General features: G+C 36.1%; 1 protein-coding gene across 1 annotated transcript in view; it reads left to right on the top strand.

The window, feature by feature from the left end:
• The window catches only part of APPBP2 (amyloid beta precursor protein binding protein 2), a 68,479-nt gene extending 55,256 nt beyond the window's left edge, over nt 1–13,223 (top strand). Inside the window, exons 10-13 of the mRNA XM_037809402.1 lie at nt 1,684–1,769; nt 3,279–3,469; nt 7,418–7,583; nt 11,306–13,223. Of these exons, the coding sequence (XP_037665330.1) occupies nt 1,684–1,769; nt 3,279–3,469; nt 7,418–7,583; nt 11,306–11,559 (697 nt within the window). The 3' untranslated portion in view covers nt 11,560–13,223. The remainder of the gene's footprint in view (nt 1–1,683; nt 1,770–3,278; nt 3,470–7,417; nt 7,584–11,305) is intronic.
• Nucleotides 13,224–14,597: the final 1,374 nt, after the last annotated feature.

The raw sequence follows: 14,597 nt of genomic DNA, 5'->3' as shown, positions 1-14,597 counted from the left end.
TAAATGATTAAAGGTAAAAAATGGGGAAGCAAACTACAGCTCATGGGTGAAATAAAGTTTAATTGGAACACAGCGATGCTCATTCATGTATTATATATGGCTTATTTTGTTACAACAGCAGAGTTGAGTAGTTGTGAGAGAGACTGTGAGAACCACAAAGCCTAAAATGTGTACTGTCTGACCCTTTACAGAAAAAGTTTGCTGATCCTGATATAAAAGAAGAAATTTAATATTTTAGAGGGGAAAAAAGAGAAAAGACTTTTAAAAATTAAGCAACTGATACATGCAACAGTATTGATGAATCTTGAAAATATTATGCTTAAAGTGAAAGAAACCAGTCACAAAGAATCAATATTGTATGATTCCATGTATATGAAATGTTCACAATAGGCAAATCCATAGAGACAGAAAGTAAATTGGTCATTGACAAGGGCCAGGGGATTGGGAGGAAATAGTGACTGCTGATGGGTACGAGCTTTCTTTCTGGGGTGATGAAAATGGCCAAAATTGTGGTGATAGGTCCACAGCTCTGAATGTACTAAAAACCATTGTTGAATTCCCTTAAATGGGTCGACTGTATGGGATGTGAAATATATCTTAAAGCTGTTATAAAAAACGTAACAAGAATTAGAAAATAGTCAATGAGATTAAAAACTCAGTGGACAAACAGAAGATTGGATGGAACTAAAGAGATAATTAGTGAATTGGAAGACAGATCTGAGGAAATCAATGATTACTTGGAAGAGTGGGTAGGAGGCTTGGAGTTGTTTGAAAAGAATTGGCAGCTAAAATAGACAAATAGTTTTCCTTCTTTTTAATTAGATGGGCCATAAACAAATAAGCAAACATGTCAGGTGATAATATATGCTGTGAAGAAGAAAAAAGTAGGGTAAGGGTTTAGAGAATGATGGTGGGCTTTTTAGGGAATTTTATGTAGGCTGGTCTGTAACGGGTATTGAATGAGGAGTGGGCCATGTGTATACTCAGAGAAGAGCATTCCAGATAAAGGTAAAACAAATGCAATCATCCTGAGATGATAATATGCTTTGCAGGTTTAGGAAACCAGTAGGCTTGTGTGGTTAGAGAGGGAGGGGGTAGGATATGCAGTCAGGAGGTTGCAGAGTGAAAGATTATGTTGAGCTTTATAGACCATAAGGACTTCCGATTTTATTCTGATCGGGAAGGGTAGCCATATGAGGTTTTGAGCAGAAGAGTGACAGAATCTGGTTTAGATTTGCAAAAAATAATTCTGTCCTAGTTTGGATTTTGGATGAATAATTCTGTCCTAATAATAATAGACTGTAGGTGGAATAAAGGCAGTTGGAGGCTATTGTAATAATCCGGGTGAAAGATCTAGGAAAAAACTGATAATTTGGTTGTATTTTGAAGGAACCATTGACTGGATTTGTTGATAGTTTGAATGAATAGCTCAAGTAGAGGCCTGAACAACAGAAAGCTGCTCTCTCTCCTCTAGGGTTAAAGTGTCACAATATCTTTCCGTCTCTCCCTTAACAAAAGTTCAGTCCACAACATATTAGAAATTTTTTGAAATGCAAACTGGTCCTTTACCACACAGATAATTTTAGAAGCACTTTCTATCAGTATAATTGGTTGTGATTTTGAAAATGCTTAAATCATTTGTAACTAAAAGGAAACGCCAGAATATGTCTATCTGTATTGCAGATTTCATGCAGAAAGAGCTATTGGTATCATTACCCACATCCTTCCTGAAGATCATCTTCTTTTGGCTTCTTCAAAGAGGGTGAAAGGTACCCTTTGTAATCTAGTCCCAGATATTTTTTAATTGATGATACATGGTATAAAATAGTGGTATACATTTATTTCATCAGAAGAGTGTAGCATAGGGTTGGACTGTATCTGTATATTGCTAAGATGGCCAGTTCACTGATTTAAAGTGTTGGCCTGCAGCTTTAATTAAGGTTTCCAGTGATTCATAATGAAAGGTTGTTCACTTCTCTCAGATTAACATTGCTGTTGATAACCAAGAATTACTTTCTTTTTTCTGTCCTTCTTTCATTCATTCATTCCTTTTTAGAGGGGTATGGAGGAAGAGCATAAATGATTTCACAGAACATGGATAGCAAACTGAACACAGGTTTTTCACACAGCTTCAGCTTTATGCTTCAGGATTCTTATATGGAGCTTCATATCAAGTTACCCTTAATGATGCAAGGCTCTTGCCAAATACTATTTTCTTTTCTTATTTAGCTTTTCTTCTAATCACCACCAATCACACCATTGAAGGCATGTTCATGAATGGGTCACTGTTAAGATGATTCTATGCATATGTGTTAAGTTTGGCCTGAAGTCTGGAGCTGTGTTTTTTTTCCTCTCTAGGTTTGCATTTAAAGTTAACAAGTAATGTATAATTAATGTTAAAAATTAAAAGCTAGATAGAAAAGAGAAAAAATAAAGTTACCTGAAATCTACCATTACAGAGTAAATTTTGTTGAATGTACTTTTAGACTTTTCTTTCTTCAAATAGGTAATGAAATGAATGAATCAATATTTTTTAGTTTTATAATCTTTTTTTTTTACTTAATATTTCCTGAACATTTTTTCATTTCAGTACATATATTTAATTTCACCCCTATTGTTGGACTTTTATATTGTTTTCAACCTCTTATTCTTTTTAAAATGCTTTTTACTTATCTTCTTGCGCATGTAAAGTTTTCCTAGAAATAGAATCACCTGGTAAAAGAATATATATATTTTAAGGCTTTAGATGGAATTTGAAAATCTTAAATGTGACTCTGAAATTGAGCAATCTTCTTGCCTAATTTGCTTGGTCAAGTAAGTGGGAGGAAACCAGTTTTTAGTTGTGTTAAGTTAAAGGTTATGTTTTACAAAGAGTGGTTTCAAGAATTTAATGGTACTTAGTTACTCCTTATAATGATTTTATAACTATTAAAAATTTGCCTTTTCCTTCTTGTATTCCTGCCATGTACTTTAAAAAGCAAATTCTTGCCAGCAAAAGTATAGCAATCTAGTAAATAGAAACCAATTCTGCAAAATAATTTGATGTATACCACTGTTTTTCTTAAATATGAATTCTTTATACTGTCCAAAATAAAGTGACCCACAAAAGTATACATTTTAAATGCAGTACTTTAATCTTCCCAGTTCTAAACCATAATCTGATATAAATATATTCAATTAATATTCATAGAATTTAATTTTAAATTATATGCTCTGATTAGCTTTGGTAGATAGTTCTGGTTTTGAAGTGCACTAATTTTAATGCTTTCTTCATTCAGCACTCATTTTAGAAGAGATAGCAATTGACTGTCATAATAAGGAAACTGAACAGAGGCTGCTTCAAGAAGCTCATGATTTGCACCTGTCTTCACTTCAGCTAGCTAAAAAAGCTTTTGGAGAGTTTAATGTACAGACTGCAAAACACTATGGAAACCTTGGAAGACTTTATCAATCAATGAGAAAATTTAAGGTAGAAACATTTTTACTACATTTTTATCTACTTAATTAAGTACACATTTGTTATATTCCTACTTTATCCAAAAAAGAATTGAGAAAATGGCTAGTATAAAACAACATAGTCAGAATATAAATAAAATTAGAAAATCAGAACCATGGAAAAATAAGACACAAATATGTTGAACCATAAACTCTGATACAGTTGTTATAGTTAAATGTCAAGCATAGCTCCTGGCTAAGTTTAAGTACAGCACTTTGCAGAATGCCTGGCACATGTTCGGTTTACAAGAAATATCAGATATTGCTACTGTTATTAATTATAGCAATAAAAATTCACTTACTGCGGAACCTAAGATGGTGGCTAGGAGAGACAGGACGAAAAAACACCTTCATGAAAAATACTAGATAAAAGCCAGAAAGTGACCCAGAATACCAGTTCCAGCGATGCACCAGCTGGACAAGGTCTGCTAAATCCACAGGGACTGTGCACTTGGTGAAACCGGGAGTCTACATTCTGAAACGAGTGAGTAAGCTTGCTGAATATACAGCAGCCACACTGCGGTGTGGGAGAACCATGGGTTGGCATTTGGAGGCAGACTAGTTCTTTTTTTAAAAACCCAAAGCGGCTGCAGGTACAGCAGCGAGCACTGCGCAGTGAAGCATGGCAGGAATGGGCTGTGCAAACGCCTCAATATCTGGCATGGAAGATAGCCTTTCGCACCACTGCTGCTAATTGTCTCAGAGTGAGGAAGGCGGAGGTGAGCCAAAAGAGGAAAAAAAACACATCCCTTGGAGCCATCTTCCTGGTGGGCTGGGAATGCTCCTACCCAGCACAGGCACCACAGCCCAGAGCTGTGCCAAAAAACCCAGTGTGACGGGAAGTGTTTCCAGCAACGCACGCACACATGACAATATTGGGCTCAGACAGTAGCCTTTCGCACACCCACAGCTAATTGTCCCAGAGCTGGGAAGGTGGAGCTGTGCGAAAAGGGGGAAATTAACACACGCCATTCAGCCATCCTTACAGCAGGCTGGGAACGCCTCCTACATGGCCTCGCAGCCCAGAACTTCCCTTGAGGGATGGCGCGCACTTGTGACGTAGCACAGCCTTACCTCAGCAGAGGCCCTAGAAGGGCACAGCTTGGAAGAGGGACCCACTAGGAAATCCCAGGGTCCGTACGCCAATACCAAGGACTTATGGGTCAGCGGCAGAGACAATCTGTGGCGAGACTGAAATGAAGGTTTAGAGTCTTGAAACAGCCTTAAATCTCCGGGAACACCTGGGAGGTTTGATTATTAAAGCTGTCCTCCCTCCCTAACTGCTCAGACACACACCCCACATTCTGGGTGGTCAGCACCAACAACACACCCAAACTTGGTGCACCAATTGGACCCCACAAGAATCACAAAGACACAACTGGGGAGAACTGACTTGAGGGGAATAGGTGACTCACGGCGCCATCTGCTGGTTAGTTAGAGCAGGTGTATGCCACCAAGCTGTAAATCTGACAAATTAGAGATTAGGCTTTGAATAATTCTACATATCCTAAAAGAACCCTATCAAGTAAAGCAAATGCCAAGAGCCCAAAAACAACAGAAAATTTTAAAGCATATGATAAAACCAGACAATATGGATAACCCAAACCCAATACCCAAATCAGAAGATCAGAGAAGACACAGTACTTGGAGCAATTAATCAAAGAACTAAAGACAAACAACAAGAACATGGCACAGGATGTAAAGGACATGAAGAAAACCCTAGAAGAGCATAAAGAAGAAATTGCAAGAGTAAATAAAAAAAATAGATAATCTTATGGAAATAAAAGAAACTGTTGACCAAATCTTTTTAATTTGGATACTCATAGTACAAGACTAGAGGAAGCTGAACAACAAATCAGCAACCTCGAGGACCACAGAACAGAAAATGAAAGAACAAAAGAAAGAATGGGGGAAAAAATTGAAATAAACCTCAGGAGTATGATAGATAAAATAAAACTTCCAAATTTAAGACTCATTGGTGTCCCAGAAGGGGAAGAGAAGGGTAAAGGTCTAGAAAGAGTATTTCAAAGAAATTGTTGGGAAAAACTTCCCAAACCTTCTACACAATATAAATACACAAAGCATAAATGCCCAGTGAACTCCAAATAGAATAAATCCAAATAAACCCACACCAAGACATATTCTGATCTGACTGTCAAATACTGAAGAAGCAAGTTCTGAAAACAGCAAGAGAAAAGCAACTCACCACATACAAAGGAAACAACATAAGACTAAGTAGTGACTACTCAGCGGCCACCATGGAGGCGAGAAGGCAGTGACGTGACATATTTAAAATTCTGAGAGAGAAAAATTTCCAACCAAGAATACTTTATCCAGCAAAGCTCTTCTTCAAATTTGAGGGAGAGCTTAAATTTTTCACAAACAAATGCTAAGAGAGTTTGCTAATAAAAGTCCTGCCTTGCTTCAGATACTAAAGGGAGCCCTATCAACAGAGAAACAAAGAAAGGAGAGAGATACAGAGAAAGGTTCAATACTAAAGAGATTCAATATTGGTTCATTAAAGGACAATAAGAGAGAGGGGAAAAATATATCTGACAAACATAAACTAAAGGATAGGATGGCTGATTCAAGAAATGCCTTCACAGTAATAACGTTGAATGTAAAGGGATTAAACTCTCCAATTAAAAGATGTAGATTGGCAGAAGGGATCAAAAAATATGAACCATCAATATGTTGCATACAAGAGACTCATCGTAAACACAGGGACACAAAGAAATTGAAAGTGAAAGGATGGAAAAAATATTTCATGCAAGCTACAGCCAAAAGAAAGCAGGAGTAGCAATATTAATCTCAGATAAAATAGACTTTAAATGCAAGGATGTTATGAGAGACAAAGAAGGCCAGTACATACTAATAAAAGGGGCAGTTCAACAAGAAGAAATAACAATCATAAATGTTTGTGCACCCAATCATGGTGCCACAAATTACATGAGACAAACACTGGCAAAACTAAAGGAAGCAACGGATGGTTCCACAATAATTATGGGAGACTTCAACACATCACTCTCTCCTGTAGCTAGATCAACCAGACAGAAGACCAGTAAGGAAATTGATAACCTAAACAATCTGATAAATGAATTGGATTTAACAGACATATATAGAACATTACAACCCAAATTACCAGGATACACATTCTTCTCTAGTGATCACAGAACTTTCTCCAGAATAGACCATATGCTGGGACATAAAACAAGCCTCAATAAATTAAAAAAAGAAAAATGAAATTATTCAAAGCACATTCTCTGACCACACTGGAATACAATTAGAAGTCAATAACCATCAGAGACTTAGAAAATTCACAAACACCTGGAGGTTAAAAATGAGGAGAGTTAAAAACATTCCTGGATAATCAAAGGCTGAGGGGCTTCATCACCAGTAGGTTAGTCCTGTAAGAAATGCTAAAGGGAATTGTGCAGGCTGAAAGGAAGGGACACTGAACAACTGACTGAAACCACATGAAGAAATAAAGATTTCCAGTAAAGATCACCTGGTAATATAAATACCAGTACTACTGTATTTTTGATTTGTAACTCCACTATTTACTTCCTACAGAATCTAAAATACATGAAGTATAATGATAAATCAAAAAAAAAATTCACTTACTTTAATTCCCTTTTAAATTAACATTAAAACATTCTACTGTAAATTTCTTCTAATTGTTTATTACCAGGACAGGTTTCTTGTTGTCACTTTTAGCATGGGACAATATAACTATATCAGCTTACATGCATAGTTAACAAAAATCAGTGATGCTCCCCATAGGCCAACTTTTGGAGTAACATAGTGTGTACTCATCTGATTAACCTTTTGGTATCTGCAGGATTTCTTTAGCATTTTAGAAGAATCTTGCTCATTGGGTAAAAAGTGTGATCTGATTGATAACATTTAATTGGTTTTTTAGGAAGCTGAAGAAATGCACATCAAAGCTATTCAGATTAAAGAACAACTTCTTGGTCAAGAAGATTATGAAGTAGCCCTTTCAGTGGGACATTTGGCTTCTTTATATAACTATGACATGAATCAATATGAAAATGCCGAGAAACTTTATTTGCGATCTATAGCAATTGGTATGTTACCTTTATGTTTTCTTCAGTTAATTGATTAGAGGTCAACAAGTCTTATAATACTGTGAATAAAGGAAATGTTATTACTACGACTTAAATGGTGTTAGAGCAGCTAAGGATAAGGAACCACCCAAAAATCATCTGAAGCATTTTGCCAAAGATGACAACCCACCCCCACCCCACCCCCGGCTTCAGAAATGTCTGTCCCTTTTGCCCATTTATTTATTTGTTTGTTTGTTTATTTAGAGAAGTTACGGGTTTACAGAATAATCATGCATAGAACAGTATTCTCATATACTGCCCTATTATTAGCACTTTGCTTTGGTGTGGTACATTTGCTACAACTGATGAGACTATTTCATTTTCTCAGGCTGCTTTTGCCTGGAGGGCAAATTCTGGGAAGGAGGACATACCATAGAGAAGTTTCTCAAGTCAGTCTTTTCCAGCCAGAAGTCTAGGGATCCAAAAATGGAGAGGCAGCAGCTCCAAACTGTCCTGGGGAGGCGATGCAGGAGGGGCCGGGAAGGGCACCAGGAGCTTCTTCCACGGTTTCCTAAAGCTGCTGTTTCTTGACTCAGTCCCTGCTCTGCAAATGCAGCCCTTCAGCTGTCCTCCACAGCTCTGAGAAAGCATACTGTTGTTAAGTCTCCTCTGCTGCCTTTTTTGGGGGTTGGGGGTTGGAACAATGGCTGTCCTCAGACCCAGGCCCCCACGGACCAAAGTAACTGATTAAAGGCAGTGATCATTGATAGTCCTGCGCTCCTTCCTCCCCACTCCACCTACCACCAGCACCTCCCAGTCTTGGGGAAGAGGCTTTTATGTCCCTGTCTGGCACTAGCAAGCCATACCTGGTGCCTGACCTGTTCACTGCAAGAGTGGGGGTGGGCACCGGTAAGTGTTTGCAGAGAGAATGATTTATTGGTATTCATCATAGTTTACAAGCCTCTTCCTCCTGCTCTTCCCTGGATGCTATACAGTGTTCTGCTTGACTCCAGAGATTCAAAATTGTTGATTCAGATAGATCCTGCCGGTTTAATACTTGTTCTGGTGGAGGGACTGATTCCTGGAGCTTCCTACTTTGTCATCTTCCCAGAATTCCCGTAAAGGTGATTTTGAAGCCAGTAGTAAGAGTGTGATAGTAGATGTCAAGTATAGGCAAAAGTATTATTCTAAACTTTTGTTTATATAATCACTATACCAGCTTTCCTCTTCCTTTCTCCTATCTTTAAGATCCTAGATCAGGTTTGCCTTTTTTGAATTTGATGTAATGGAATCTTGCAATGTATATTTTTATGTGTCTGGCTTCTTTGGGTGAACATTAATTATGAAATGCATTTGTGTGGTTTCATGTTGCTGTCATTTGTTAATTTCTAGTGCTATATAATATTTGATTAATAATATCATACTTTATCCATTCTGTTTTTGAGTGTGTCTTATGATCAAAGGTGCAAGCATTTCTGTTTTGGCATATAATTAGGAATGAGGTTGCTGGATCATAAGCAAACGTATATTCAACTTTAGTAGAGAATGCCAGTTTCTAGAGTAATTGTACCAATTTATGATTTAAACTCACCTGCAGTGTGTGAGGATTTTAATTACTCTACAACCTCTTCCACATTTGATATTGTCAATCTTTCTAATTTTAGTTTTTCTGGTGGATGCATAGGTACATCTTCTCTGATAACTGGAGAGGGCTGCCCTTTTCATATCTGTGGACACAGTCTTATAAGTACCTTATAAGTCTCTTGTCCATTTTTATTTTGAGTTGTCTGTCATTTTCTTATTGATTTGTAGGATTTCTTTGTATCTGATGCAGACCCTTTTGTGGTTATATGTGTTGTAGATACCTTTTCTCACTCTTACAGCTTGTTTCTTAATGTTGCCTTTTGAAGAATATAAATTCTTAATGTAATCAGATGTATCAGACTTTTCTTTTATGGTTAGCACTTTTTGTATTCTGTTTAAGAAATCTTTTCTTACCCCAAATTCATGAAGATAGTCTTCTATAAAATTGTCCTCTGGAAATTTGGTTTTACTATTGTGGTTTAAACTGTAATAAACTGTAATCCTGGAATTGATTTTTCTTTATGATGTGTTCTAGGGATCAGATTTCACCCCTCCCCTCCCCCCCATATGGATATACAATTGAGCTAGGACTAGAATAGACTGTTCTTTCTCCTCTGCTCCGCTACCTTTGTCAGAATTCGTGTAGCCATATACATGTGGATCCCCCATTCTCCATAATATATTGACTGACTTGCTTGATCCTAAAATGCACATGAAGTATTTTCAGAATTGCTAGTCTGTACCACTGTGCAAAAGAATCTAGAGTTCAGTATTTGTTTACAGTTCTCTTTGCCTTTATCCTGAGGTATATACTCAAAGTACTATGTTCAGAAGTTATAATGGATACTTGCACACAGTGTTCTTGGCAACATTTTTCGTAATAGCCAAAAGGTGGAAACAACCCATGTCCGTCAACAGATGAATGGGTGAACAAAATGTGGTATATATATACAGTAGAATATTATTCAGACGTAAAAAGGAATGAAGTTCTGACATATGCCACAACATGCATGGATGAACCTTGAAACCTTTATGCTGAGTGAAATAAATAAGCAAGAGACAGAAGGATAAATAAATGATTTCATTTGTATGAAATATCTAGAATAGGTGAATTCATAGAGACAAAATAAATTGGAGGTTATCAGAAGCTAGGGGAAGGAGTAAATGGGCAGTTATTTCTTAACAGGTATAGAGTTTCTGTTTGGGGTGATGGAAAAGGTTTGGTAATGAATGGTGGTGATGGTAGCACAGCATTGTAAATGTAATTAATGCCACTGAATTGTACACTTAAAAATTGTTAAAATGGCAAATTTTATCTTTTATATATGATTATAAGCTCAAAATATTACATTTTAATTTAAATTTATATGCAAAATTAAAACAAGTTAAAATTATTACATTTTGCTCCCATCTTTGTTTATTTTATTAATTTTTTTGAGCATGTAATATATTAACATGGTTGTAAAAGAACTATACAAAATGGTATGTTCAGAGAAGTGTATTTTCCCCTGATTTTCTCTACTCAGTTCCCACCTACTCCCTATGGGTAACCAGTCTCATTATTTTCTGGTTTATCCTTTCTGTATATCTCTTTTACACAAATGAATGGATACAAGAATAATTTTTTATTTTCCTCTGTTTCTTACACAAACAGTGACAAACTATAAGTATCATTTTGTACTTTACTTTTTTTAAACCTAATAAAATATCCTGGAAATCACTCCCCATTAGTTCATCTAGAGTTTCCTCCTCCACTTAGAGTTGCATAATACTCCATAGAGTGCGTATACCGTAGTTGATTGAATCATTCTGTGGGTGCTCATTTGTATCTTATATTTTGCTGCTACAAACAGTGCTGCAGTAACATTGGGCATATGTAATTTCTGTTGTTGGGGGTGCTGCCATTCTTTATCTTAGGTCTCTTCCAGTCTTTGAGATTTTATAATTCTTTTCTAGTGAGGCCAATAGCTTTAGACAAGAAAAATGAGTGGGGTTGGAGAGGAGAGCACTGCTAAAATAATTGTTATCTGTTCTTTTCAAAGGAATAAAATCAAGTTACCCTACTTAAAGAATTGAATTTGTGTTTCATCTTATAGAAACTGCTTATTATTTCATTATTTGAGCTTTCTTTTTTAAAAAATTTTTTGTGTTATTTTCAGGGAAGAAACTTTTTGGTGAAGGCTACAGTGGACTAGAGTACGATTACCGAGGTCTCATTAAGCTTTACAACTCCATTGGAAATTATGAGAAAGTGTTTGAATACCACAATGTTCTGTCTAACTGGAACCGGTTGCGAGATCGGCAGTATTCGGTGACCGATGCTCTTGAAGATGTCAACACCAGCCCCCAGTCCACTGAAGAAGTGGTACAGTCCTTCCTGATTTCTCAGAATGTTGAGGGACCGAGCTGCTGAGGAAGGACCTCAGTTAACCAGTTTATCTTTTCCCAGATTCCAGGGAATTTATACTGTGAAATCAAAACCGTATTGTTTTTTGGGGCTGGAATTTGCATTGAAACACTGGTCCAGTCCATTGAAGACCCTACTTGGGTGATCCCTATCTTGCAGAGTGTCCGTAGGAATAAGCATATATCAGTTATATTTAGCATGTACCGCATGTATTATAAGTAGCCTGCCCACATTTTTCAACCTAGTAGAGCAAACAACAAAAAATCTTTTTTTTTTCTTTTTAAAAATACTCATTTTGCAGAAAGCCTGAAAGGAAAAAAGAACCCCTAAATAAAACTATTTAAGAGTTTAAAAGAGTTGCATTCTTATTATGTAAGGATGATTTTAACAACTTTTTAACATGTAATTCTTCCATGTGAAGGTATTCAATACTATATTGTAAAGAAATTTTAAGGGGAAAATTTTTTATATGCAGTATAGAAAAGTTAACACAAGTACTAATAAAAGAGAGACATCCTGAATTAGGTTTGGCTACCTTACCCAGAGAAGCGGACACAGCCACTCCAGAGCTATGTTACAAGAGAAGGACTGTCAGATTCATCTGAACTGGACCAGTGTTGATTGTAAGTAATAGAAAATCTGACAGACCAGCAGTTTTAACTTTTTTTTTTTTTTTTTTTTTTTTTTTTGGTACAACAATGCAAGATATTCTAATAGTATTTGCTAACAGGACCAGGAGGATCTAAAAAGGACCAGCCTAATGAGGAAGGCAGTTATTTGGACCAGAGGCTTTAGATTATTTTAGCCTTTGCATATGCTTTTATCAATAAAGTTAATTCATTTAGATGTATAATGAAAAGTGATAATGCAAAAATTATATCCATGTAATAGATACCAAACTAGGCAAATTGGGCAATTTCAATGGCATATCTTAGTCGAGAGGCACAGATGACAGTGTCATAAACAGGTGTATGAATATCTGTTTCAGCCATCCCCCTCATTTTAAATGTTATCTTAATCAATGCAGCTAACAAGTATATTGGCTAAGAGTCATGAAATAGCACATATACGTGGATGTGGATTTTAGGTACAATATAGTTTGTGGGGATTAAAGAAAAACAAATGCCCTAAATTACAGTCAGCCTTAGAAATCCTTCATTTTTATGGTAAATAATAGTGCAGCTAAGTCATTTTATTTGAAATCCAGGAGTCAGATGGAAAGATCCCCTAATGATATGTCTATTTCACTAAATTGTCTTTCCATTTATTGGGTTTTGATTTTATCTTTTTTTTTTTTTTTAATCAATCAGGTTGTTTCATGCTAAGGTAATATTCAAATTTGAGAAGTTGTGACATGTAGCAATCCAAGAAATAAAAAGATCTTTTGCTGTTACCTCAATTCTTATTATAGTGGCCCATTTGGTGCCTCTATAGTTAAGAATCTGGGTTTTCCCCCCTATTTTCAGGGGTTCATGACTTGGCTGTCAGAGATAATGCTCCTGGCTAAAGCTTGGAGTAGTCTGTGGGTGAGTGAATGTGTGTTGAACTTTGATTTTCTTTTAAAATGCATGTTGCGTGGGAGGGGAAAAAGTCTAAACTATCTGCCACATTATGTACAGAAAATTTAATTGGAGATTTCAAATAAATTTGATTTTCAACACTTTTTAAAATTCCCCTCCTGTAATCTTTTTTAAAAGTGTTATTTGCAGTCTTGTTAGTTGTTAGCATATGCTTTTAAGACCACAGAAAGGGATTGATTGGGAGATGTACCTGAAAAAATGAAGCAAGCCCACCCCTAAGATTATACCTATGTGATTTAGAAACCTGAGTTTATTCCTTAAATTGAATTTTCTTTTTAAAATTTGAAAGAGTAAATTGGCACGCCTGTAGTTTATAAAGTTTGTCCCCTCCCAGTTATCTAATGCCAAGAGGCACCTCTTTTATTAATTACCAAATAGTCTGTGAGACCAAGGACTAACATTTTTAAATTACTGAGCTCTAATAAACCTATATATTGAATACATCCAAAGATATTTTCAGGATAGGCTTTGTATGCTTTCATTGGTTATTTAGAGTCCTGTGGTATGTTTGTGGTATAGGAATGTCATGGTGAATTGTTTTTCAATAAATATTTTGAAACTTCTGTTTCCATATGAAGTTTTTTCTTTTTCTTTTTTTTTTTTTTTTTTAAATCTATTTTTTGCTTTTGTGCACATATAGTACTTGCTAGGATAAAATCAAGCAAATGACTTAAGGCCTCATCTTCCCTAACTCGGTCTGAACTCAGTTTAGTTCACAATCAGTGATAAAGCAACAAGATATTTAGAAGCCTAGGATCACAAGGTGGCAGTGTCAAGTAGCAGTCCGTTTTTTGTTTGTTTGTTTAAACATCATTATTCACAATTTCCTCTTTGCTATTGTATTAATGTTAGTTTCTATAAATCCATACACTTTTTAATGCACACACTCTAGCTTGAGAAAAGGGATTGCCCGTTAGTTAGTGGTATGATTTAATGTGCTATTATTCTGGTTCTAATGAATAATAATACTCTGATAATTTTAGTTGTGGAATTTATCCTTTTAGAAGAGAGATAAATGCCACCATGATTTATGGGGTTAAAAAAGTCAAAAAAAGAAAAAAATAAAATTTACCACATAGTAACTAAGAGCTTGCACAAACATTTGACAGAGGGTAGGGTTGTATGTTAAGGAATCCCAGACCAACTTGAAAGATTTTTCTGGAGTTCAACTAAGTACTATTAAGTCAGAGGACTTTGGTCTCATCCTTCCCTGACTTTAATTTCTTCTCTCCTACCTAATCTCTTTATTTAAGTTTGGTCCTACTCAAATCGAGTGCATCAGGGAAATTTGTTAACACTCAGTCTTGCCACACGAGTTGTCACTCACTCCAGCATTCAGTTTAATGGAGCTGTTTGGGTCTCTTAGACCATAGTCTTTATGGGTCCCCAAAGCTGACTTTACCCAAAGCATTAAGACTTTTTTTTTTTTTAACCATCAAATCTCTTGTCTCTGCTTAGCTGGAA

Source organism: Choloepus didactylus, chromosome 18 (genome assembly GCF_015220235.1).
Source record: "Choloepus didactylus isolate mChoDid1 chromosome 18, mChoDid1.pri, whole genome shotgun sequence".
NCBI classification, from domain to species: domain Eukaryota; kingdom Metazoa; phylum Chordata; class Mammalia; order Pilosa; family Megalonychidae; genus Choloepus; species Choloepus didactylus.
This window is presented reverse-complemented; position numbering and strand designations above follow the sequence as displayed.